Here is a 27,647-nt window from a genome sequence, read left to right on the forward strand (position 1 = left end):
TAATATAATTTTAGGTACACAAGGCAAAGGCTAGATAACTGCTTGAAGAAAAATAAGCATACAAAAGCGCAACTGGTCATACTGGTCATAACCATCAAGATTACCCACGAGAAGACCTGGAAAAACCGAAGTGACAGTGTGGAGAGCAACTAACTGTTAGGGATTACCCGGGGTTCTTCGTTAGGGATTACCGTGCGGCTGGATGATGGGTAAGCTCATTAAATATAGACCGATACCCGGAATAAACACTCCTGCATAACAGGCTTCATGAACTTTTAAACTGCTTATTTCCCGAGCACCTTACGAAGGACGAGTACTAATGGTTTGGTGATAAGAAAGAATACATTACTCGAGAAGAAGAAAAAATCACCAGGTTCTGGTGGAGAACCGGCAGGGATTATCAAGCCAGAATTGCAAAAAACACTAGAAAATGGTCACAGATAATATTTCATATGTGTATAACAAATGCGTCGATCAACCGAAGTATGCGTCAAAATGAAAAACTTCTAAACTGGTTCTTATCAAAAAAGGTGGAACACCAGTACACCACTTAAAAATGCTTCATAAAAAGGATCCCTTTATATGATAGATACCGGTGTTATTGAGTCCATGATACTTTTATGGGTTTGAATTGAGTCAAGCTTATTATCTTAATATCTTTGAATACAGGAAAATTACTGAAGCCGGTATTAGGCCTGTCCAACCACACAATAATTAATAATTATCCATTCTACTCCCAATGCCCATATTATATTTATTCTATAACAATGTGTGAAAATTATTCAATTTTATCTATTAGTCCCAAAATTTAACAATATTATACTAAAAAATGTTTTTTTGATTTTATTTAAGTAGTATATATCCTTAAAAATATTATGCAAATTAAATTTACTTAAATTAACCTACTATTATTAGTTGTTACTGCAAACGTTTTAAATATTTATTATTTTATGTATTATAAAAAATATTTTTAATTGCAAATTATAAAATAGCTCGTAAGTATATTCTACGTTGATTATTTAAACTAATTTTAAATAATTATGATTATGTTATAAAAAGATACAGCAAAATATATTTTAGTGTTTTTTTTTTATTTCTAGGAAATTAGTAGACAAAATTATTAGATGGATTGATTTTAAATACAGTTTTTTTTTCTGCACGTTATTGTTTGATTTTTAAAACCAAAAACTTAAGTCATAAACTCATAACATTGCTAAATGTATTACGAAGAATGAATTTGCGAGAATATCGTTTGATTTTTACTGACTAATAATGAGCAAACAATAAAGTAACGAATAACCTAAATCATTAGTTTATGCCCTACAGCCTTGATGTAAGATAAAATGTATTTTATAGGTACACGGAAACATTTATTGCTAAGTTAACTTAAAATATTTAAATTAAACTGTTACATTCGAATAAAAAATTGTTCTTTGAATAAAATTATATCTTGGTAGTTCTTTATGTTTTAGTGCAATTTAAACTACTCATGTTTTTTATGATGTTCGTATAATTTTAAGAATATTTAGCTATTTATAAATACAAAAAAATATATTGATTTTTTCTGATTCAAATGTACCTATTTCATTTTAGTTAGAGCTAGATTACAAATCAAGATTCGTATAATTCTGAAGAATATAGATTCAACACATTCCTAATAACCTTAAAGTTTAAATTGGTTTTTCGTGATATTATGATCACAGTCAACATTTTAATCGATTTACTCGTAGCACCCACATGACTAAATTACGAAATCCCCTGCCTTACACTTGTAGAGAAATAGTTAACACTATAATGACTGATAGGTATAAGTAGGTTAAAATAATAATAATAATAGTCAAAACATTATATATTTCTAAAAAACACCTTAAATTATACAATTGACATTATAATATGGTCATCACTCATCATAAATTTCTAAAATGCAATTTTCCATATTATCTTTTGATGTAATAATTGCGATAACATTTAAACAAAAATGTAGAATTGTATTTTATAGTTACTTTTTTATAAAATACCTAACAATAACATTCTGGTAACAATGACACAAACTGTATAAGTATATTATATTTATATTAAAACTAAAAAGCTTAATTTAAATGTTTATCACATATTATGGTAAAAATGTAATCATATCAAATTATTCTTAATTTTTGGTATACAGTTTTATGGTTGACTAGTTTGAGAGAGTTTATATACCAAATTTTTAATACAATCATATATAATTTGTAAATATTTAAAAATTGTATATAATATGATAATAAAACAATAAAATATACACTTTTCTATTTATAAGAATAATATTAAGTTGAAAAAAAAATTGTACTTTTAACGTTATACAGTAACATCAGATATATTTGAATTTTTTCGATCAATAAACGTTTCGCTATTCCTTGGCGTTCTCATTATTTTTCCACTAGTAATCAGTCGCCCAAATCCTTCTTGATGAGCGAAAGCATACCCTGACCTAATCGAACGTCGCTTGTGCCTCACTGACATCGATCTCGTTCCAGTTCCCGATACTTTCCTCCTAAAATAATATCACATTTATCAATATTTTTATGTCTGATAAAATATCTGATAATATTTGGTAATAGTTTGGTTTACGGTTGCCTCAGTTGCTTCAATCGGAGTTTATCGGTAAGAACAGGCCTCGTTTCCAGAAAATACAAACGCCAAGCAACCACAGGACTCACAATCACAACCACAACGAGTAATGTCACCAACCAAAATGTTGGTTGTTGCATTGCCTAATATAGTACATATAAACCATTTAAAACTTATACTCGATACATTATCATATAATATTAAAAATATATAATAACGAACTACAAATCAAATTCAGTTACTATACATTTACCATTGCCAAAGATCCTACGTAGATTCCTCCGATGAGATAGTTATAAATCCATTCAGCAACGAAGAATAGTGCCAAAGATCCCCAGATAACGATATGGTTAATTACAGTCCAGTATGATGTATCAAAAGCTACCTACATAATAGTATATTAATCATCGTATGTAATTAATAATTATACACCACAAACCGTTTTTATTCAAAAAAAATGATTTACCTGTACGGTCATTACAGTGACCAGAATCATTGCAACGACTTCTGCCATGTACATATGATCTAAAACATTCAATCCGTTCGAGGTCATGCCATAAAAATAGGCACCTGAGAAAAAATTATTTTGTTAAAATTAAATCACTACCTATAAATCATTCATAAGAAGATAATGTAAATACCATAAGGTACAAAAAATATCACTAGCGAAGCGTACGTTCCCAGAGCCACGCACTTAAAAAACTCTTTAGTGTTGAAAAATATATTTTGGATTCCTGGAGTGTAGAGTTTTGGGTACATGATACTTTTTGAATCATTGACGTCCTGGTCCAGAGCCCCGATTGCCAGTACTGGCAGTGCGGTGTAAAACATATTATAAACGGATATGTAAAAAGGATCGAAAATCGTCTGCAAGAAAAACATAAAATAATAAGCAAACGTACGAAAAATACCGTTTATTATTTTTCCGATAAAAATACCTGAGCGCTGAAACCGCAAAAGAATCCGAACCAAATATGACAAAGAGTAAATGCCAAGTTTTTGTAGAAGAAATAACGCAAGAATTTGCACATTCTATAGTACGACCACCTGCCGTGGACCAGAAGCAATCGTTCCAAGAATCGAAACTGTCCTAGAGAATAGTCGGATGCCAGTGTCGCCTGATTTCCCTCCTGGCCAGTGATTCCCACACCTATGTGAGCTTCTTTTATCATTGACACGTCGTTAGCACCATCGCCGATTGCCAAGGTCACGGCTTTCTTATATTTTTTAATGAGCTGCACCACCATTGCTTTTTGAAGAGGCGTTACACGACAGCAAATTACCGCTTTACCTATTAAATACGTGTTTCAAATTATTACATTTTCGGTCATCTCCTGGTGGTAATGAAAATATTATGTGCCCTTTAGGTACTCACACTTTGTGCACAGTTCCACAAATTTATACTCGAGCTCAGTGTGCAGCGCATGAACCAGTGAATGGCCGTTGATGACTAAAGCGTACACACGCTCCTCATTATCTTGCATTTCAACGTCATCGGGTTCGCTATAATGGATATTGTTTTAAAATCGCAATAAATGATTCTGTTCCACGAATAATATTACAACATATTATAATTCTACAGACTACAAACCTAAATCGTACGACACTCGTAGCCATACTATTTCTTTCCGATCGACGTTGTTCCGAAACGCCCAAAAGCGAATTGTTACACTGGTCGAGCTGATATTCCACTTGGTCTTGAGTGTTGCCGTCAACTATCCATAGTTCCATTTCGTCGTTTAGTAGTTGACAAGAGTACCCAATATTTATGGCGGTTTCTGGAACCAATGACACATCATTTTTAAACGAATAATTTTAAATAACATTTGAATTTATATTTATTTGTATATCATACGTGTTTTTAATAATATATTATGCGTTAATTTAATTAACTTTTTATAATTACAACAATATTTGATAAAATTAAGTTAGGTACACCTAATTTGATTTATTATAATTTATTGTATTTAATACTCTCTACTTCAAACTCATGCTTGACTTACGATAGGTAGATGGACCGATAAAGTAAACCGTTGACCATAGTTAAAATTATTTTATTTTGCACATTTTGTTAATCATGTGTTGCCGTACCTTGTTTGTCTCCAGTGAGCATCCAAATATATATTCCCGCCATGAGCAAGTTAGATATAGTCTTAGGGACGGCATCCTGTAACTTGTCTTCGATAGCCGTGATACCTACAGTTGACGACAAACTGGTTAGATACGTTTCAAAACGATGCTTGGCCGACGCGTAGGTCTTCGATTTTTTTTTGTTGTTTTTTACCGATTAATCTCAGATGTGTTTCTATTTCGTCGTAGACGTTGTCGAGCTTCTCCTCTCTGTCGGTCCGGGCCGCGGCAGCATCCATGTACTTGTGTTTCCACGAATCAAAAAACTCATCGTCAATATCCCTGACCGCGCAGCAAAGCGTACGTAGTCCGTCACCTGCAAATTCCTACCAACACGCTGTCGTTGCCGTGACAACGTTTGCAAAAGCCATCGTATTACAATAATCGGACTACTCACATTCAAATGTTGCAAGGCCGTAGCTTTGTATTCGTCGTTTCCCGGTTCCAGGCGGTTGAATATCACACTATCGGCCCCTTTGCAGTAGAGACGTATTTTACTGTTTTCCCTGAACACCACGGACATGCGGCGCCTGGTGTTGTTGAAATCCAAAATACATAAGAGTTCGTACACTTTGATTTCGCCCATGATCTCGATCGTCACGCTGTTCGGGGTTCGCTCTATGAAGACGACACCGAAGTTTCTAGCCGCCGAAACAAGTGCTGACTCGTCGGGCGATTGAGCTTGATATTTTAAAATTCCTATACAACCATTAAACAGTCATAGATAAACTTGGGTAAGACATTTGTGCTATGGAAAACGTTTGACCGGTTTCCCTAGTAAACATAAAATTAATCATTATGGGCGTTTAAAATAAAAGAACTAAATGTTTGCAGGTAAAAATATCGAAGAGAAAAACAGCGATCATACAGTTATTATTTGATTATTCGAATAATACCTATTTAGGTTTAATAATATGCATAGTAGAGATGACTATCAATAGATTGTTTTAATTGTATATGCATTATTTAAAATAAATACTAATTTATTATAGGTTTACCTATGACTTTACTATACGTGCAAATATTAAGTTTATAATAATATTGTTAATGTATACACGTGTAATTATGATTTAATAATAATTAAATATTTGCTTTTTTTATTTTCGCCATTTTGTCCTAGACTCAAAAAACTCACCGTTTTTCCAGCTAGGCATGACCGTATGGCATAAGGCCAATATTTCAAAAAATGTAACCACTGTGCTTTCGGTTTCGTTATTTAATTGCCGTGCGGCGTCTACTAGACTCTGATCATACCATAGGAAGTCGGATTCGTACTGAGGATTCCACGAAAAATCTACCGGAGGTGGTCCAACCTGTTTGAAAAATCAGCTCGCTTAATAAAAATGAACCCTTCAATGTGTTACCACGCTCTAAGTAGTGACATCAATACCAAGTGCAACGTAGAATTTATAGTTACTCTTCTGACACCTTGATCTACTTTGTTGTAGTGCGTATTATTGTAACTCCTGATGACTGCGGAAGGCGTCTGTTTGTCCATGTACGTCTAATGGACGAACACAAATAATATACAAACACAGAAAGCTCGGACAGTAACAGTAGACGATACTTAATGTGAACAATTATTGTCAGAATTAACGACAAATATTATACCTTTATAACGTCATCAGATTTTCCATAGTGGATTTCGTTCTGATCACCGTAAACAATACCGTTTATTGAACACTTGTTAAACGTCATGATGTTCTAAAAAAAAAGTTTGAAAAATATGAGACACCGAATTATTGCAGGTTTTATGATTATATTATTATTATATTTTAAAATCTGGTTTTCAATATAACTATATACTAACAAAGAATTTTGACAACAAACGATGATTTATATTATTAAAATATTAATAAAATCATAACAATTTTTTTTAACATCCTCATCATACAACAGAACAAATTATAATTTAAAAGAAAAAAATTTGAATAAATTAGTAAAAAAAAGTTTTACAGAAGAAATAAAACGCCTTGGGGTTTTGTATATCGATTGATATGAAACCAACAAGACCCTGACCATAAAACAAGGACCAATAGTCTCAGACCTAAAATAGTATTTCTAAAAAAGTTTACTTATCAAAGTAGTGACATGCTCTTTCTTTAGTAAATAACCTTAATACACAAAACATTCATCCGTAAAAATGTCTTTAAATTGTGTTGCTAATCACTTGGCTAGTTTCTTCTGATTTTGTCTCTTGGCGTTGACAACCAACTGAAATAGATTTCAATCAGTGACAATCATCCACTGGTTCTGGTTATTTTTCTTTCAAACTGGCCAAGTGATAATCAATAAAATAAAGAGATTTATTGCACATCAGTGTATTTGTGTATTAAGGTAAGTAATAATATTTCAAAAATCCATCTTGAGAGGAAATGGAGATATCAGGGTTAGAAAAACCGGGTTACGCCGTTCGTGTTAATATACACTGATATTTCCGGAGTGGCCGGAACACTATCGTGCGCTCAGATTTAATATAACCATCTATAATAGTATAATTTATATCACGTGTTGAACAAACTTCACCTTGGTCATAGTACCAGTCTTGTCTGAAAATATATACTGAATCTGTCCGAGTTCTTCGTTCAGTGACGTAGTCCTAGCTTTAGCTGCGGTACCAGACTGTTTATCATACATTTTTTCATCCCAGTTTATAAAAAAGCTCTGCACGAAACGCACTACTTCGACGCTGTAAAATAAAACGGAACGGAATTACAACCGTGGTACTTCGTGTACGATACTTATCGAAAGTAAACAGAAATGTTTACAATAAATTATACACACCTCACATATAAAGAAATTGGCACTAATGTGTTGAGAACGATGGCGTACGAAAAAAACACCAAAGTCCCTATAGTAATCGATCCGGCTATCTTGTCGGACGGCACCAGTGAGTCCCAGGGTAAATACGTCTGGAAATACCAACCGGTTTTGTACTCCCAGAAGACAGATCCGATCATACAAGACAGGCAGAGTAAAAATAGGAACAATACGATCTGCGGGAAAACGACGAAAACGAACAATATTTAATTATATATAACGGAACAATAAACAACGTATATAATATTACATTATATTATACGTATTATGTTCAATGTACATGTAATATTATTTAGGTATGTAGGCGTATACTGTTTTTTTACCCCGATGATGAGAAAGTTGAGCAGCCGATCAATATTGGTCCGCTTGAATTTTGACTTTCCTGAATTTTGCATGAGTTTCGTTTCCCTCCCGGCAAAAATCACCATCCCGTAACACCATTCCGTGTTTCTTAGTACACATCCTCTTAGGATAATATGATCGTTGTTTAAAATCAATCTGAAACACAAAAGTATGACAGTGACATCATCATCTTTGCGTAGAATATGGACAGCAATATTGTGTAAGAAATATTAAACTCGGTGAGTTTTAAATACGTGTATAAGCAAAAAATCGTAATCTTTATTTAAAAAAACATTACAACTTTCGTAAAAATTTACTATTTATAAAATCAAGTTGCATGTTTCCATCCTATTTCCAAATTGTATTGTACATAGACACTCACTCTTTTTTATTCCACTGTAAAACACCGTGAAATTTATTGAGCAAATTGTTTGGGGTTTCGCACCGAATGAAGCCGTCAAAGTCCGTCACTTCGTGTGCAAGATCCGCCACTTCGGCCAAACACTGCCGACACTTGAGGTTGGTTTCACTGGATAACAGGAAAAACATGAATACAAAATATTATGATGATCACGTTTTTTTCGCACGATTAATAATAATTAATAACTCTGTTTTCCATGTGGATTTAAGACCATCATTATGTACATGTAAATTGTAAGGTTATAAAAGTTATAACAGTTCGTGTTTGACCTCTGTCTAAGCAACATGTACCATATTTTATCGCACCCGCATTTATAGCTTTTAATAGCGAATAGTACGAGTTTTATATAACAGGTAATTACAATTATTATATTTTCTATAGTTATATAATATTTAACGCACTAAGTACGAACACCAAAACCAATGAGCCAAACGCCCGGAGCGGCTAATACGCACCTGCGTATTTTACATTCGAATAACCACAATAACAACATGATTCCAACCAACCCCAAAATGTCTGTCAATCAAAGACTCTTAGAATCGAACAAAACTACTAATAAATCAATCCCTAACATGCAAAATAATATATCAAACAGCCAGAATTCATTAATTCTACAAACACCAACACTTGTAATAACCCAGCAACTAACTCCAATAGCTTCGCAGAAACCACAGCTACCATTAATTTTCCCAATATGGACCAGGCTATAATCATACTCCCATTATCGAAGGTATTAAGCAAATCGATTGCGTTATCGCTATCAACAAACTAATTGGACCGCCTAACGTAATTTCAGCGTCCCGCATTTCTAATGACCGTTTTTGTACTTTTTTTGCATAAATTAGCAATAATTAATTTTCTCGCAATACATTAGCTGACAATATTGTTAGACTGTATCAAAATATTTTGATAAACAAATACACAATTACCATTAGAAAATTCATAAATCCTTCAAAACGGATTACGGATTATTCTTTCTAATGTGTACCCTAGTATCCCACACAACACAATTAGCACAGCGTAAAATGAGTTGAGTAGCTGTACCACATAACATATAATATTTATCAAAGCCGGGTTCAACTCAAGTAAACTTGCACATATTTAAATATATAACAAGTTTTCAAAGACAAGTTTATATAAATCCCGAAGACTACGACAAACTTCCCCCGTCTCGGGAGGAATTTAGTTATTAATCTCAACAAAACCAACTTTAGGGTATTCCTAACTGATGATACAGTTATACCTGCTTTATATGTAAACAAATCGGACATCTATCATCATGTACAAATATAGTTACAGGAGAAATATACATACGCCCCGTTTTTCAACACCGAAGAAAATACCTCTATAGACTCATATCTCATTGCAACCAACTTATAGTATGCGTAGCAGGTAAGGATATACGTATTTGATACGGATAAAAATCTAATAGGAACATATTTTAAAAGACCACTCACTTGTAGTACACTTCACATTTAGTGCAAACCCTTAGTGCCACCCTTAATATTTATAGACGATATTTTGTGGATATGACCATAATATACCGTACCCGTCCAATTCTGCAGTTTCTATGAAACACAGACCACTTGGCTCGCTCGTAGACAGTAGCAATACGTCGGCGGCTACGAACTGCCCGTCTTCCATTAAAATCACGTCCCCCACGTGCACATCCTTCCATTTCACGTTCACTACATGGCCGTTTCTGACAGTCTTCGATATGCGGTTGTTCACTTGGTCGTCGCTGACATGCCTTTGCTACATACAACATAATTAATTTGAAATGTTCAAATTTGGTCGTTTATTTGATTTTCTCTCAAACCCCCTGTATCGGTTGAACTTCATAGAATCATTTACAGAAGCCATATCGTATATATCGTATCGTTACAGTTGGTATATATGGCATTTAATACTAAGATTAAAGATTTGATTTATTCGTTTGGTTAAGGTTCGTCTGCATGTTATTTTGTTGCCTTGTATGAGTTTTAACTTTTAAGCAAGATTAATATAAATTATGTTATTTCTTGTAAAAGTTATATTTTTATTATTTTTATAATATGTAAACAAAGGTAGGGTACGTAGGTATGTTTAAAATATTTTCATAATTTTATTATTCATTGATATTTTAAAACTGTATTAAAAAATGAATAAGAGTTTATTAATTGTATGCATATTTTGCCAACATTTGATGTATAAAGATGACAATATTATTATGTATGATATTTTGTAATATATATTACCTATGGTGAAGTGATTCTAGGTTATTGTATTCGTGAACTGATGGTAAGTGGGAACTGATTTAACATATAACTTAACAAGGGTTGGATTCTACTTTCTGTACACCGAATTTACTTCCTAACCACAAAATTCAGCTAATTAGAAAACAATATTATTTTTTTCGTAAATCATTGTGAGTGTAATATCACATTGAGTGAACGCTCTAATTTAAATTTTAAGTATTTAACGGTTTGTCTGAGACCATAGTGCATTGAATTAACAGCCTCGTTACGAAATCTAAGTAACGAAGACTAATTAATGCATCGAAAATTGTTGACATTCTGAAATTTACAATACCTAGTTTATAGTGTTACAAGTCCATACGTACATAATCGTCGTAGGCGTCTTTGATGGCAGTGATCGTTAGCACGCCGACCAGTGGTATCGAAGTGGTTATGGGTGTCAATGATGATATAATCGAAATCATCTGCAACATCATTAGGCACAGGAAGTAGAAATTGGCTAGCCGCTGAAATTGTTCGAATAAATTCAGTGGCAGGAACGTCAACAAGCTGTACTTCGATGTTTTTATGTAATTTGTCTAGGGAAATGTCCAAAAAAAGAAACAATCATATTACTCTGTGACGCATACATCATACATTTTTAGTTCACTCAGGTCTCAAGTATACCGGTATAACGGAGTAATAGATACATATAGGTACATAGGTATATCAATTATAACAGTATGTGAAAACAATAATAATATGTCTATAAAGACCTACCGCATAATTGAACTGAGCGTTGTAAGTCGAATCGTTTGCTTTGATAAAGCGTTCTTTTTCTAAAAAATATTACATCAATTAATAAAAACAAAAACAAACACAAGTGATATCGATAGATACTAAGAATAGTGGATAGTTAAGGGAACAAAGTCGTAATGATCTAATAAATAAATAAATGTACTAAATATTTTACAAATCTTCACTAAGAATTAATTAGATAAACTTTGGTTTCGAATTCACATTCAAATTATCCAATAAATAGGTAATTTACAACAAAAATGGGGGGTTTCGAGGAATAGAAGTTTGTATCTCCACAATCCACAGTTTACAGAACATTCCTTTAGTAGCACAAAAAATCTCAAGAATTTGAAAATATTTAAGTATACTTATAAAATATAAGTATATAATATAATATAAGTATATTTAAAAATTCCAAAAATCAAATTTTTAATAAATTAATTATTAAAGGAAAAAATTTGAGTGAGCATGCTTAGTCAATCACTCTGTAAATTAATATACTATCATGAATTATGATAACTAAAATGCACTAAAATGCACTTATGGCCTAAAAACTTTTAAAAATGGCCAACCAATCAGCATGGCCACGCGCACCACCAAAACAATTTTATTGTACGATAAGAAAATTATCATGATCGGCTATTTATATAATTGGTCGTTGTCTAATTATTGGCATTTCAGCTGTGACATTAAGATACATTTGTGAATACTTTTATTTAAAAATCAGATTAATTAATATTGTTTTACTACTAAATGTGTATTTAAATATTATATTTAAATTTTTTCTCGTAATATATCAGCTAAAAATAGGTTAAAAAATTAAAATTGCCCTAAAATGTTTTAAAATGTCCTTAAAAGTCAAAAATCTTGAAAATGCAAAAAAAGTTCGTTATTGTCATATAGTGTGTACCTACTAGTCTTATAATAAATGTTTTGTATCTTGGAAAGCATCGGGTCAAACCTTCCAGAAAAAATATGCAAATTAATCGAAATCTGAGTCCTAATAACACAAATTCAAATATATTTATCGTTTATATTTATATATTTAAAGTACCTACATAAAAAAACTATTTTGACGTAAACTATGTTAAAAGTTATCTTCGATCAGTGCTCGTCTCAATTCAGTGATTAGGTAACAATTATTTAGAAACTATACTGGAAAAAAATAATAATTACCTCTAAAAGTATATGTACAATCTGTATAGACTCTATAGAGAAGCTATACCAATACTTAAAAAGTGTACCTAATACACTCGTACATAAAATTAAAAAAAGGTGGGTAAGTGGATGTCGCTCTGCTGTACAGTAGGTTACAAGTGGGTCACTGTAATAGATGGTGTTAAATTTGAATTCAATGATATAATATCATTGTATAAGAAAAACGATTCTGAGCGAAAACGGTCAGTCAGCCTATGATATTACCAAGTATATTTGATGATATTATTGTAAATAAAGTAATTTATATATAATCTATTTACGTGGAGCCTTGTTTTAAATTTTCAATCCTTAGCCATAAAAGTTAAGCATTTTATACATTTTTAACTACAAAATAATTAATAAATTATAAATTTGATAAATGATGTAAAAATATAAATTTCAGACGCTCATAAAAATGTAATTTATGTTTTTTGTAGACATTTTTTTTTTTGATAAAGGTAGACAAACTTATGGGTAATTTTATATTAGATTTTAAAATCTTAGATTTAAAAAGAAAAATTTTTATGAATTCTCAACTCAAAATAATTTGCTAATTTTCATGATTTTTCCGTATTTTGTCAAAATTTGAACTTTAAATGCTTATAAATAAAAACTGTGACTAAAGATTTTTAATTTTTTTCATCCACCTTTAAAACATTAACCTAGGAGCCTTCTATTAAATTTTCAAGCTTTTTTAACCAACAAATAACATTTTATTGATATTTATAGAAAAAAATACTAAAAAAAATGGAAATTGACAATGTCCGTAAACAGCTCAAATAAGTCAAAATATTTATTTAATGTTATGGTGTATAGGAAATGCAATTATAAACATTCAGTCAAAATTTAATGTCCCTACGGTCATTTCTTTTAGAGTTACACCAAAAACCAAAATCGATTTTCTCGAAAACAGATTTTGCGTAAAAATTCCCGTTTTTCCTTAATTTTTCTTTTGTTATTCACGTCGCTTTTGAAAACTACTGGGAAATTTTTACTTTTGACCCCCAAAGTACCAACTAGATTCACTTTCCTATCAGAAAAGTTACAGTTGAAGAAAATCCAAGCACTTTTACTGTCCTAAAAGGTGATGACAAAAATAAAAAAAAAAGACACATCATTGTAAAATCAATACATTCATCGCTTCGCTCAGAATCTAAAATATGTATAATTTTGTAATACGATATATTATGTTACACACATCATTATTACGCAATGAGCTGTAACTTTGTTCCTCCGCTCAATGTATGAAACTCATTCGGATTTTTTGGATGTTACATTTTACTATTTTACAATATTAATATATATTATAGTGTTTTGGTGGACGAACCATAGTCACAATGATTTGCAAGCGTTTTGCGATATCAGAGAAGATATATATTATTTGTTCTCCTGTATATTTCGAGGTTAAGTTGGCTTAGGTAAACGATACAGCGTAGAAGGGGTGTAGTATTTGGGTGAGTATTATAAAATCAAAATGTCGATAACCCGTTTGGATTTAAAAATCTATCAGAACACCGATTATTTGTAGACCCATATATTATATATTATGCCTAACAGTCCAATATTCCTTATAGAATTTATTATAAACATTTTTACTTTGAAATACACACACGCAAGGGTTTAAGAAAAAAAAATCGGCCACTAGCTAGCTGGTTTATTACGATATAAATTCCAAGAAAGAAAAATGACGACTATACTTTGATATTATCTCGATTGTTCGTAATAATGTATAAGTTAAAGCCTCTTAAAAATTAAACACACACGCTTATCACTATAGATAAATAAATCTACTCAGAATAATATAAATAATAATAGTGTTATAGGTATAATTTGTCATAGTTTTGTATTAGTTACTGCAAACAATAGTATTCCAGAGACTATATATAATATACATATGTAGGTAATCGCACTGTGTGACTACCTATAAATAATATATATTATTAAAAGCTCTATAATTCAATTGAAGTGTCAAGTGACGGGACATTAAATACGTACTAATTCTACTAACACGAGTGAATTTACCATGTGATTATTATTTCAAAGTTTAGTGGAGGTAATACGTACCTAGTGTATGCACATACATTTATTGTAAATAATTTAAAAGTAAACAGAATATAGTGTCATTACAATATGGGTCTTGTAAATAAAGTCTTACAACATAAAAATACGTTATAATATAATATATATATATAGTATAGTCTGTAAAATATAAATTTACATTATTGTTTAAATAACAACTATGTATATTATGAAAGTTACCTAATTAGAATAATTAAAAATCATTTTTAGGTAGGTACGATTTATTAATTTTTTTTCATTATTATTACTACTGATTCGTTGAAGTTCGCGATAATACTATTTTGTAGCACCCTGTCGGTGAATTTAGAGAGACGATAGTACAATTATTGCGCATATATATATATATTTATACGATCTTAATTTATTGTAACGTCGTAAACATTTTAGGCTATTATATTTTATTAATCGGTATTACGGTGCACTCAGATTAGATTTAAATTAATATATTCAACACTTAAATGTACTTAAACGGTTAGGCATACTAAGCAACTATAACTGCAGAATATTATATCAGCTCTTGTTTATTCAAATATACGATTGTCAATTCGACAAACATTGACGCGAGGCTCAATATATTATATCATTCCATTAAATCGGCGTTCATTTGAATAGTTCATTTTCGCTAAAACTAAACTAGCAAATAAGTAGACAAGTAGTATTTTTTTAATATTTTGTATTTAAGGCAAATCGATTTTCCATCTAATAATGACAGACTGCTTACCGATACATATATTATTTACAGATATCGTGTTCAAGAATAAGAACCGTGTATATAATACCACATGGTCACAATATAATAATATACTTTATCAAATGGCGCAATATAACTATTAATTATCAAGTTTTTAATAAAATCCTGACCGCGAAATTGGTGAACATATTATAACAGGTATGTATTGGTGTTATAGAAATAATAATAAAAATTACCCACCAAAGCGATTTACGCGAATATCTTGCAAAAGTATTTTAATTCGAAAAAAAAAACTGTTTTGCTACCTACAGTATTTATAATATTTACGATTTTTTGGGTTCAAAGTTCTTAATATTCTTAAGACGACTAAAACGCGATAGCTTAGGTATAGTAGATTAGTAGCTATAGTGGTAAGTACCTACCTATATAGATAATATTGTATAGTGTACATTTTATATTGAATCGAAAGCGTTGAGAAAAAAAAATTGCAAGTAATTTTTGTAGTTGGGTAACACGACTTCAACTCAATATCAATGTAATATAATATCGCAACTAGTACTCATATTATAATAACGAAACCTTAGCCCGCGTGATATTTGTTAATATTACGGCTAAATGTCTGTTGGAATTAAAAACTTTGAAATAATAAATTGTCTTTTGTAACAAATTGTTATTGTCAGTTACCTGAAGCATTCGAGATCATTCCGTAGTCTCATTGAGGTGTTTTACGTCCACGGTACGCGTACTCACTGGAGGCCCACTGACGAGGAACTGTCACGCTCCCAAACGTAGTGCACGCAAAGGGGGGGGGGGGGGCGTTTGACAAAATAAAATACCCCTTTCCGTTTCCACGACTCGACCCCCACCCAACCACACCGCCACACGTACACCCGTCGAAACCACACATTACTGTTTTAATATCTGCTGTAGAAAATATAAATATATGAAAAAACAACACACAATGGCGTATGTTGTGAATATTTTTTTCGTCAACCACCACCGTATTATAAATATATTTTATCACTAATTTTCAAATATAACAAGCGTATTTTATTATGTATAATATACGATATGAAAATCAATCGATGAGTAACTAAACGTAACGATTTTACACGCGACGTCAAATAATTAAACGCAGTCGTTCTTTTTGTAAAATGTTTACGATTTTTGGATAATCTATATGCTGAATTAGATACGTGGGTTTTTTATTTTTATTTTCGGCGGAACGAGACGTGGAGAAAAATACGTCTTTATTCATGTTTCACGCGTATATTATTATTATGCAAGCATAATATTATAATAATATATTGTTTCAGATAAAACGGGGTCAACGGCGTAAAGGGAAAAAAGGAAGGGTTGAAAATTAAAAATAAATAAATATATGTGTGCATATAAATTTAAATTAAAACTAATTAATAATTACTACGCAGGTGCACGTGATGTTTTTTATGTCTTTCAAGTATTTCAATTATTGTTGTGTGACGAAAAATGTGAATTTCGATTATAAAAAAAATTAAGGTTCTCTTATTGTTTCTAAATTAATTTCTTTAGACGATGTATTAGTTATTTTGCATAAATTATTTTATAGATTTCAAATTGTTAAACTCTCTAGTCGGTGATTCATTTTCAAGTCACCTTTCTTTCCAACTTTAATATTAATCGTTTTTAAAAATTGATATAAATAGGATTTTGTTTTTAACACTTTTAAAATTGTACCACAATTTGTATAAGTACTAATTACTTATTACTGTATATATTAGATACCTATTAGGCTTATTCTGCCAATTTTTAAATCTACCTTTAAAAATTAAATTAATTTTAATAACAACTGTCATTCAAATATACAATAAAACGACCATACAGATGGTTTTATTTGAGTTTTTAGATAATTTTTAATTTTTATTTTAAGTTTTTTTTTTAGTTATAAAATACTGAACAATTATTTATGATACGTTTTCCAAAATATCGACATACGTTTGGAGAAAAACGCAATTTATGTAAATTTGAAATGCACACAAAAAAATAGGACATTCAAGATAATGAGAAACGTGTTTGAAATTTGTTGGTTCTATCAAAATTCGTTTCTTTGTCACATGACCACTACTTAGAATATAATACAAAAAACATTGTGTACAAGGACATAAGGATAAGATAAAATATAGACATGTAGATGACACATAATTTAGGTATGCATCATCCGTATGTAGACATATAATATTAAAATAAGTGCCTACTTATACAGTAAGTACTAAGTTATACCTTGAGTTTGTACAACGTATTTCCGCAGAAGACAATATATCTATTATTATTAATATCTGAACAGATGACATCATCGGCTGTGGCGTCCGCCAAGCTGGTAGACCTGATAACTGTTATCGGTTATGCTATATTTAATATCACCTGTCTATGAAATTTGTAATTTTAACGATTTTTAAAACGTTCTACTTTTGACCAGCTAGAACTCATATTTCTCCCACTGTGGTGTGGCGCTGATCGTGAATGTGTCCCGACGCCCGACAACATAATAATATTATAAACCGTAGGTCCGTAGATACACAATAATGATAATTCGGCAACACCTGTGTAAATATAATATAGTGTTGATTGATAACATTTTATTATTATTATTATTATTATTATTATTATTATTATTGAGTTTGTATCAATAGACATCTGATATGTACGATGATAATAACATCACGACACGATGATGCTTGTGAGAAAAAATGTAGTGGAATAAGCCGGTGGGTACTTACACACCGGACATAAGACGTCGTTCCTGTATCAAAATATAAGTCCGTTGTATATGACCGAGTCTCGAGAGCGTCAACATGCCTGAAAGTGTGATGCGATTATTTAGGTATTGACTGTGTGAAATGGAAGCGATTTATCTCCCGAACCATCCGGCGGTGACAAAACAAACACACATATTATTATCTATACTTACATGCTTACGCCTTGCATAATGTGAACGTCGTCGTATATTAAGTAGTTACCTAATGATCGTATTATATTATATAGGTAGGTATATGTAAATTGTAAGTACGGATGAGTCAAACGTCATCGTCGAGAACGTATAAGCCCATTACGATTACAGTATTGCCCAATCTTCGTTTGCAACTGGATTTTCATCCATTTATCAAAAGCAAAAAAAATACTCGTAAATTGTGCGATTTCCAGCTTTTTCATTAAACTTCAAGAATCCAAATTTAATTCTAAGAAGATTAAAATATATGAAGTATAAAGCCGTACAACATAGGGATTTTTTCGTTCAGACTTTTAGCGAAGCAATACGTACCGTATAGTGGATACTGGTTTCTTAGATAGTCCATACTTAATTTATCTAATAGATTAACAATCAACAGACAAAAAACTTTTATGTAGCTCCATTGGTAGTCGGAAAAAAGACCCCGGAAAAACCCACGGGTAAAAAAGTCCATGTGAGTGAGTGAGTGAGTGACAGAATTTATTGTACGGTCATGTTAGTGTATTATAATGTTTTATAAATTCAAAATTTTAGTACCTATTCATTGTTATAATAACGTATAAATATATAAGTGCAACTACCTTTACTTGAAGTAATAATTTTCCATATTTATGACTAATTCAAAAATATTAAATATAAAATGTAAATAAATATTTAAAAAGGAGGATAAGTGGATGTCGCTCTGCTGTACAGTAGGTTACAAGTGGGTCACTGTAATGGATGGTGTTAAATTTGAATTCAATGATATAATATCATTGCATAAGAAAAACGATTCTGAGCGAAAACGGTCAGTCAGCCTATGATATTACCAAGTATATTTGATGATATTATTGTGAATAAAGTAATTTATATATAACCTATTTACGTGGAGCCTTGTTTTAAATGTTCAATCCTTAGCCATAAAAGTTAAACATTTTATAAATTTGATAAATGTTGTCAAAATTTGAACTTTAAATGCTTATAAAAAAAAATTGTGCCTATGTATTTTTAATATTTTTCAACTGCTATTAGAACGATATATCAGGAGCCTTATATTAAATTTTCACGCTTTTTTACCCAACAAATAAAAATTTATTGATATTTATAGAAAAAAAAACTAAAAAAAGGTGGGCAAGTGGATGTCGCTCTGCTGTACTGTAGGTTACAAGTGGGTCACTGTATAATGGATGGTATTAAATTTGAATTCAATGATATATCATTGTATAAGAAAAACGATTCTGAGTGGAGACGATATGTCAGTCTAGGTATAAGACATATTATACACTTATCTATGGTATTAAAAAAAAAATTGACCTATAATAAATTCCAAATTAATCATATCACAATATCCATTAGGTACATATAACGCGTTATACATCAACAACAAACCGTGATACTATCATCATAATATATCGATGAAAATATTACAAATTAGAAGTTTCAAGTGCCCACGAATAATATTATACAATCACAACAAAATAACTAAAATAGTTATTCTAGGTTTTTATGTAATTTCGTCCAAATTTGAACTTAAAATGACTATACAAATAAACTGTGCTTGTGTATTTTTTAGATTTTTTGGTAACCGAATTATCTATTTACATGGAATCTTGTTTTAAATTTTCAATCCTTAGCTATAAAAACTGAACATTTTATAATTTATTAATTACAATGGTTGATAATTTTCGAGATTTTGATAAATTCTGTCCAAATTTGATCTTTAAATGCTTATAAAAAAAAACTGTGCCTATGTATTTTCAATATTTTTCAACTGCTATTGTAAAAATATATCAGGAGTCTTGTATTAAATTTTTACACTTTTTGGCCCAACAGATAAAACTTTATTGATATTTATAGAAAAAAAAACTAAAAAAATTGAAAACTGAAAATGCCCGTAAACAGCTCAAAAAGTGTCAAAATATTTTCAAAATTGTATGGTGTATAGGAAATGCTAATATAAACATTCAGTGAAATTTTCATGTATCTACAGTTATTCGTTTTTGAATTACAAGAAAATAAGGAAATCGGTACATGAGAAATCGAGTGAATATCTAATGTTGTAAAAATATGAATTTAAAACGCTCATAAAAATTTAATTTGACTTTCTTGTAGAAATTTTTTTTTTGATAAAGTTAGACAAACTTATGAGGAATCTTGTATTAGATTTTAAAATCTTAGATTTAAAAAGAAAATTTTTTATGAATTTCTAACTCAAAATAATTTGCAAATTTTCGTGATTTTTCCGTATTTTTTCAAGATTTGAACTTTAAACGTGTATAAAAAAAAACTGTGACTAAGGATTTTTAATTTTTTTCATCTGCCTTTGAAACAATAACCTAGGAGCCTTCTATTAAATTTTCAAGCTTTTTTACCCAACAAATAAAATTTTATTGATATTTATAGAAAAAAAATTTAAAAAAACTGAAAACTGACAATGTCCGTAAACAGTTCAAAAAAAGTCAAATTATTTTCAAAATTGTATTGTGTATAGAAAATGCAAATATAAACAACCAGTGAAAATTTCATGCATCTACGGTCATTTGTTTTAGAGTTATACCAATAACCAAAATCGATTTTGTTAAAAATCGATTTTGCGTAAAAATTCCCGTTTTTCCTTAATTTTTCTTTTGTTTTTCACATCGCTTTTGAAAACTACTGGGAAATTAAAATTTTGACCTCCCCAATGCACCAACGATATTCACTTTCCCATCGAACAAGATACTGAAGTCGAAAATCGAAGCATTATTTCGACTACTTATCGTGTACACAGACACAAAAATAAAAAAATAAAAAAAATAAAAAAAAAATAAAAAAAAAAATAAAAAAAAAAACACACATCATTGTAAAATCAATACATTCATCGTTTCACTCAGAATCTAAAAGTAAAATATACAAAATGAAAACGCACATTTTTTAATACTTCAGATATCAAATATAACTGTTTTACCAAGTATACAGTATACACTAAACCCAACATAGGTACTGAAATACATGTTTTAGTGAATAAGTATACATTTCAATAAATTAGATTGCATTATTCAAATATTAATAAAAATTTTCATTAAATATTTGAATCAAATTGTTTATTTTATCATTTATCTAAGCAATAGTGTTTACTATAGAAATCTATACACATACAAATGAATGTTTGTATGTCTGTATGTCCTTTATGCATTCCTAAACGGCTGAACAGATTCAGATGATATTTTTTGTATGTGGTTGAGTGGTTCCTGGATAATTTAGAACCGGTAGGTTCAACCTGGGGAGGTGCTCAAACAATGATTTTGATATTTACGATGGAAATTTTCGTTTACAAATGGTTACTAAGTATTGGTTTTAGGAGAAACAATTAGTAGAAATTAGTTTGGTTGCCATTGGTTAATCGGACAGATCAAGTACAAGCATGTATCAAACTAAATTTTCGCACATTGCCTACCGAAGTGGCTGAGTCTTATAGCCGCTCATCAGTGTGTCCGCAATCCACCGCAGATGGATTGCCTATTTGATATGCTGTTGCACATTGTCCGCGATCGGCCTACCACAGTGGACTAAATTGCACCCAAAAGGAGTTGAACAATCACAATTTTTTTAAGAGTTATTGTTTTTTTATGGGCAGCGTTGTGCGAGGGATCAGCTAGTGTTCAATAAAAGACAACATTTTAACATAATAATTAATTATCATTGAAGTCTAATACTGGGACAATTGGTCAAGCAGAAACAATTCATCGGGACACCTGCAAGCTGGTATAGTTGCTCCCTAGGTTGGTGTTCACAGACCAGACTGTTAGATAAATAAAAGTTGTAAAAATAGAACTACTTATATTATTTTATATTAACTGTACCTATACCTATATAATAAGTAGGACAGATATTTATATAGTTTATATTGTTGCTTTTTTATTGTTTGGGGCAAAAAAATACCTAGCTATTAACCAAATATTGTGTTTTATGACTTGACAATTCTGTAATAGTACCAATATAAAATTTTATTTTCATCATCTTCTTACATATTAATTACATATTTAAAAATAGGTTAATCGTTAATAGGACATAATAATATACTCTGCCTTAATAATAATAATAATAATATGATGGTTTCATTCATACTTTTGTTTACTTTCACACTATAAATAGTAAATACATAAAATAACATTGATAAATATTATAAATTATAATTTATTTTTAAATTCCCACCTACAAATCTACATTACAATAAATACACAATTATTTAAATTACGTTACCTATATTATATTTAGCACAAAAAAATCCATACAAATTTACCACCTATAAGTTCCACCTGGAAGGGTAATTGCCCACCCTGGCCACCACATAAATACGGGCCTGCGGGTTACAGTATGGTCAAACAAAATATAGAAATTCAATGAATACCGGTAATAAAAAATGTATTAAAATGTATAGGTATTTATTAATTAGTTAAATATACGAGTATGAATAAAATTTTGATTGATGATAAAAGAAATATTTTGCTAAAAGTATTTACACAATTACAAATTTGGCTACGCATTTTACTACTGTGGTACTGCATTGTATGTTATACGATTAAATATAACGAAAAAACCGAGGAAGTCATTCTGCAGTAAAATTAAGTGCTGGTGTGCTATGTCATTGCGTAGATCCATGTAATAGATGTGTTAAATTTAAATCCAATGATAAATCTTTGCATAGGTTCGAAAAACTTTTCTAAGTCAAGACGTTCTGTCAGACTTTATTTTTAAGGATTTTTGATTAAATATTCACGTAATTTGCTAATAAATAATTTTATAATTTATAAAAAATATTATTTAAAAAATTAATCAATATCAAAATCGAATTTAAAATTTAAAATTTAAAATGCCTAAAAATAGCTTAAGCCCAGTATTAATATATTCAATATGTCATAGAATATTTAAAATGATAATTACAGGTAATAGTGGAATGTTTCAAGTTTCTACGATTAATGTTTTTTAAATAATAACTCAATGAAAAAAAAATCGTTAAATCTTAAATATTCAAAATATCGAGAAAATTTTAACTTACATCGCTGATCAGAAATGTATGGATTTTCATGCTCAACTTTTTTCAAATTTCTAGTAAAAAGTATGTGAGGAAACTTTTATAACATATTTTTCAAATCTCACTTCAAAAAGTGTGAAAATTACAAATTGTAGGAACTATTATATTACGAAATGAATTGAAAAGGATTTGGCGAATTTCATAAAAATTTGAACTCCAAAATCTTATAAAAATGCCAAAAAGAGTGGCACTCTTCAAAAGTGTGACACGATTCACCCCCCCCCCTCCACACACACACCACCAGATACATATCTCGAGATAACAAGAATCTAGTACCGTGCAGGTTGTCGCATGATATATATATACATATAAGTATAAACAATATAATATTACGATATGCGTTACGTATCAATAATCTATATTTTTATATTCATAAATCATTATACGATAGCATGTCCATACGTATAGAACGGACGGCGCGTGTGTGTCTATGCGCAAAGGTCGCGTCCGGCACGTCGACACAGTAACCTGCACAGAATACCCGACCGACCGACATATACGTATAATAATAATTTATAAAATAGCGGACGGGGACAGTTCGTCCTTGGCCCGGCGAATAAGGGACGACCGGCACAGGTCTAGTGCAGCGCTTATTAAATAATTCAAAAATGTATTTTTTTGTTTTTTTTTGTTTTTTTTTTATTCCGTCAATGACCGTTTTTCACATTAATTGCCCCGCGCCTAATTGATTTTTACCCCTTTTTTTCATATTGACAGTATGTCCCACAGTCCCGGCGCGCACACATACGACACATTATTATGTATAACAATATGTAGGTACATTGTGTATGATTGTGTGCAAGTCAAGCATACACAATAGGACATATAGGTACTTGTTGGGGCGGCACGCCCGTGTATCATAATTATTGTCACCGAATTAACCAAATTGCTTTTGGACACAAATCAAAAATAATTATTTACGACGGGTGTGGTTTTAGATTCAGACCGGAGCGATGAATGTTTTATGTATAACAATATGTTTTGATTTTTTTTTTTTTTATGTCACCATCGGAATCAGTAAAAATACTTCAATCTTAAACTTTGAGGGTGGTTTTTAATAGAAAATTGGATTAAGTGTTGGTTTGGTCAAAAATAAAAATTCCAAATACTTTAAAAAATAATCAGGAAAAACAAAAACATAGATGAAAACGGAAATATATTTTAAGCCAGTAATAGGTTTTCACATTTTGTTGTAATTCAAAAATAAATAATCATAGATATAGGTACTTAAAATTTTCATCAATTATTTATATAAGCTATTTTCTTGAAATTTTCAAAAAGTTTTCTTTTATTTCTAATAAATGTTCATGAAGATATGTATTCTTGGTCAAAAAGCTTAAAAATGTTGAAAAAGGTTACACATACTCCTTATTATATAGGATAGAGGGTGTCCATAAAAAAGTATATGGAACAAAAATTTGGAAAAAATTGCATATATTATACATTATACATTATTGTTATAAGATAAGCTTAAAATATGTAGGTATTCTAGATATATTTTTTTAAACTAGGTACCTATGCAGGGGCGTAATTAGGGGGGGGTTAAGGAGATGGATCCCCCCCAAAACTTTTTTTTTACCGTTAACATTTTGATCAAAGTATTGATAATGACCATTCATGTTTGCTAAAAACGTATATCCCCCCCCTCCAACCAAATTCCTATTTACACCACTGTACCTATATGTATGGCTATAATGTCATAATATGTGTCCTAGCAATATGATTTTAAAAATTACATTCTGCAGTTAAATAAAATCGCATGTGTGACAAAGGCCCCCTTAGAGCACCCATCTGCAGGCATCGTGTCAGCTCTGAGTCTAGGTCACAATTATGATAACAACGACAACAGATCTATCCATCTTTGGCTGTAACATGCAACAATATATATACTTATAGTATATATTACATACACGCACATATAATACTAGTTTAATAATTATGTTATTACTTATTGTCCATGTAGTTTATGACTACCTAAATAATTATGTACGTGAATACTAATTAATTGTCTTGTAGGATATTATTATTAAGTTATTACATTTTGAGGTCTATATTAAATAATTAAATTATAATATTATATACCTACATAATTGTACGAAAATAATAAATGTACGAAATATGCATGCATTTATGCGCCGATTAGTCATTAGTGATTAGGTATCATTCAAATATGCAAACAAAAATGCAATTTTAATAAATAATTTAACTAATAGCATCGGGAAATACCTGTGCTTAGTTGTAATGAATGCATTATATTAGACAATTTTTATCCATATTTTTCGATTTGAAACAAAATCAAAATTGATTTCGTCAATGATTTGTTCGTATACGCATCGAACAAATGGTTTTTCCTCAATGTTGACTCGTCCGGAATAGTCCGGAAAACCCATCGAACAATAGTAAAACAAATTGGTATGAAACACTTCGTAAAATAAAGAAATATGCAGTGCACATTAAAATATGACAAAATATGCAAAAATAGGCAAAATAAAACTTAGTATTCTAGATCTATTGACTATTATTCAAACTTGTAGCCTATATAGCTACCTTTTGGACTGTTAAGAAAAAAAACATGCAAATGCATATAAACCCGGGTCCTAATTAAAATACCTACCTATAAAGTTGTTTGTTGCAAATCAGCCAGAGGCGTAAAGTTTTCAAAATTAAATTTCAATTATAAATACATGTGTATTGATCAACGCATTTCATTGTATACTATATATAGATTACGAGTTTTCGATATTAATTTTTAATAGTAATACATTTATAATTAAGACAATAGTGTACGAATCATGTACCTATAGTGTTAACGAAAAAAATGCATTACGAGTTCAAACCATTTTTGCCATGATACCAACAAAATAATATGTAGGTAATTGTATGCTTATTTACCCCCCCCCCCCACCCTCCCATTTTTTTTGTCTTTGTAACAGCCCTGATATTAATATATATTTATATATTAGGTATAATATTTTAATATATTATATATTTTGCATAATACGTGTATAGTGGCTGATTCATGAGGAGTAACCCTATTATTTGAGACATCGTGTGCGTGTGTGCGTGTGCACGTTGGAGTGAGTAACTGCGTTGATGTATTATTATAATGAATATGTATATAACATAATAAAGTCCGTCACCCGTGGGGGGACAAATGTAGAAAAACGATTATTTTTTGTGTTTTTTTTTTGTCGCGTGATCGAAGGCCGATAAATGATAACGTAGAAAATATAGTACGACCGTCGACCACCACCGTAACTATATTATATCGTAATATAATTTTATATTATTCGGCGATTTGGCTATGAATTATTATGAGTATAACTAACCAAATAAGTGTTATTATCATTTGTCGTTTACAATTAATTTAATTTTTCACAGCTCTCCCAAAAAAAAAAAAAATCGTGTGAGGATAATGCGCAACTACGTGTTAAATGGCAGTTTGAGTTCACAAAAAAACATATAAATAATGAATATTATATAATGCAAGCGGCGGTGTTCCTACAGATAAAGAAACGGAATGATAATATATATTACAAGTGTGGCTAATGTGACCGGTATTTCACTGTGAGTATGGAGTATACAAGGGTTGAATGGATGATGTGGGGGGTCCGTTACTCCCATGAACTTCTTTTTTTAAAAATAAATTTAATGTATAATTCTTTTAAGTGAAAGTTTAAAAATACATTTATTCTTGTTTTTCGTATTCATAAAAAAAATGTGGCTAACCATATCATTATAATAAATAATATTATCATAAGGTAGTATTTTAAAAATTATAATACATTACCTACATAGTGGCATTTTACGAATTTGATATACCTATATATACTATAGTACAATATTGTTGAGTAAATAATGACAACCATACTCTATAAAATATATGGTTTATTATACTCTGGAAGCAGATGATTATTTTATAGGGGGTATACTACGATTATTGTTATTTCACACATTTATCAAACACGAAAATGCTAATGAATAATATAATAAAATAAAGTTCAACACAGGCCAAGGGGTTGCTAAAGCACCCTACCACTTCACCGCTAGATCCGCCCCTCTCTGCAAGATATAGAAAATCACCGATGTCATCTTACTTATATTAATCCACACATAATGATAATAGAACAAGAAAGTTGCAATGATGACAACCGATATAATATGTAATTTGGGTCATTGACTTTGTGAGGGGAGTCTAGACTCAAACCTAAAATTATTTTTTCATATTTTATAGGGTTTTTTTTAGGTACCTATTATTAATAGATACCTTGAAACTACAATTTTTTTCATAGGTTTTAGTTTCTGAG

General features: G+C 30.5%; 1 protein-coding gene across 3 annotated transcripts; it reads right to left on the reverse strand.

Moving 5' to 3' along the window:
- Positions 1-1,831: 1,831 nt before the first annotated feature.
- Positions 1,832-16,080, reverse strand: LOC132946989 (phospholipid-transporting ATPase ID). Of its 3 annotated transcripts, XM_061017147.1 has the most exons (22): positions 15,986-16,080; positions 11,317-11,375; positions 10,923-11,135; positions 9,870-10,075; positions 8,282-8,428; positions 7,881-8,055; positions 7,522-7,733; positions 7,264-7,426; positions 6,349-6,441; positions 6,128-6,241; positions 5,873-6,050; positions 5,135-5,436; positions 4,892-5,063; positions 4,699-4,803; positions 4,199-4,385; positions 3,983-4,110; positions 3,546-3,898; positions 3,249-3,474; positions 3,074-3,177; positions 2,861-2,992; positions 2,608-2,750; positions 1,832-2,530 (listed from the first exon to the last, which is right to left on the reverse strand). In XM_061017147.1, the coding sequence occupies exons 1-22, from the start codon at positions 16,002-16,004 to the stop codon at positions 2,335-2,337; spliced, it is 3,627 nt and encodes a 1,208-aa protein (XP_060873130.1). In that variant the 5' UTR covers positions 16,005-16,080; the 3' UTR covers positions 1,832-2,334. The 3 variants fall into 3 exon arrangements, with proteins under 3 accessions (XP_060873130.1, XP_060873131.1, XP_060873132.1); XM_061017148.1 differs by lacking the exon at positions 6,128-6,241; XM_061017149.1 differs by lacking the exons at positions 10,923-11,135; positions 11,317-11,375 and having other exon boundaries at positions 15,986-16,062.
- Between the last annotated feature and the right edge of the window lie 11,567 nt (positions 16,081-27,647).

The sequence above is a fragment of the Metopolophium dirhodum genome, chromosome 6 (assembly GCF_019925205.1).
Source record: "Metopolophium dirhodum isolate CAU chromosome 6, ASM1992520v1, whole genome shotgun sequence".
Taxonomy (NCBI): domain Eukaryota; kingdom Metazoa; phylum Arthropoda; class Insecta; order Hemiptera; family Aphididae; genus Metopolophium; species Metopolophium dirhodum.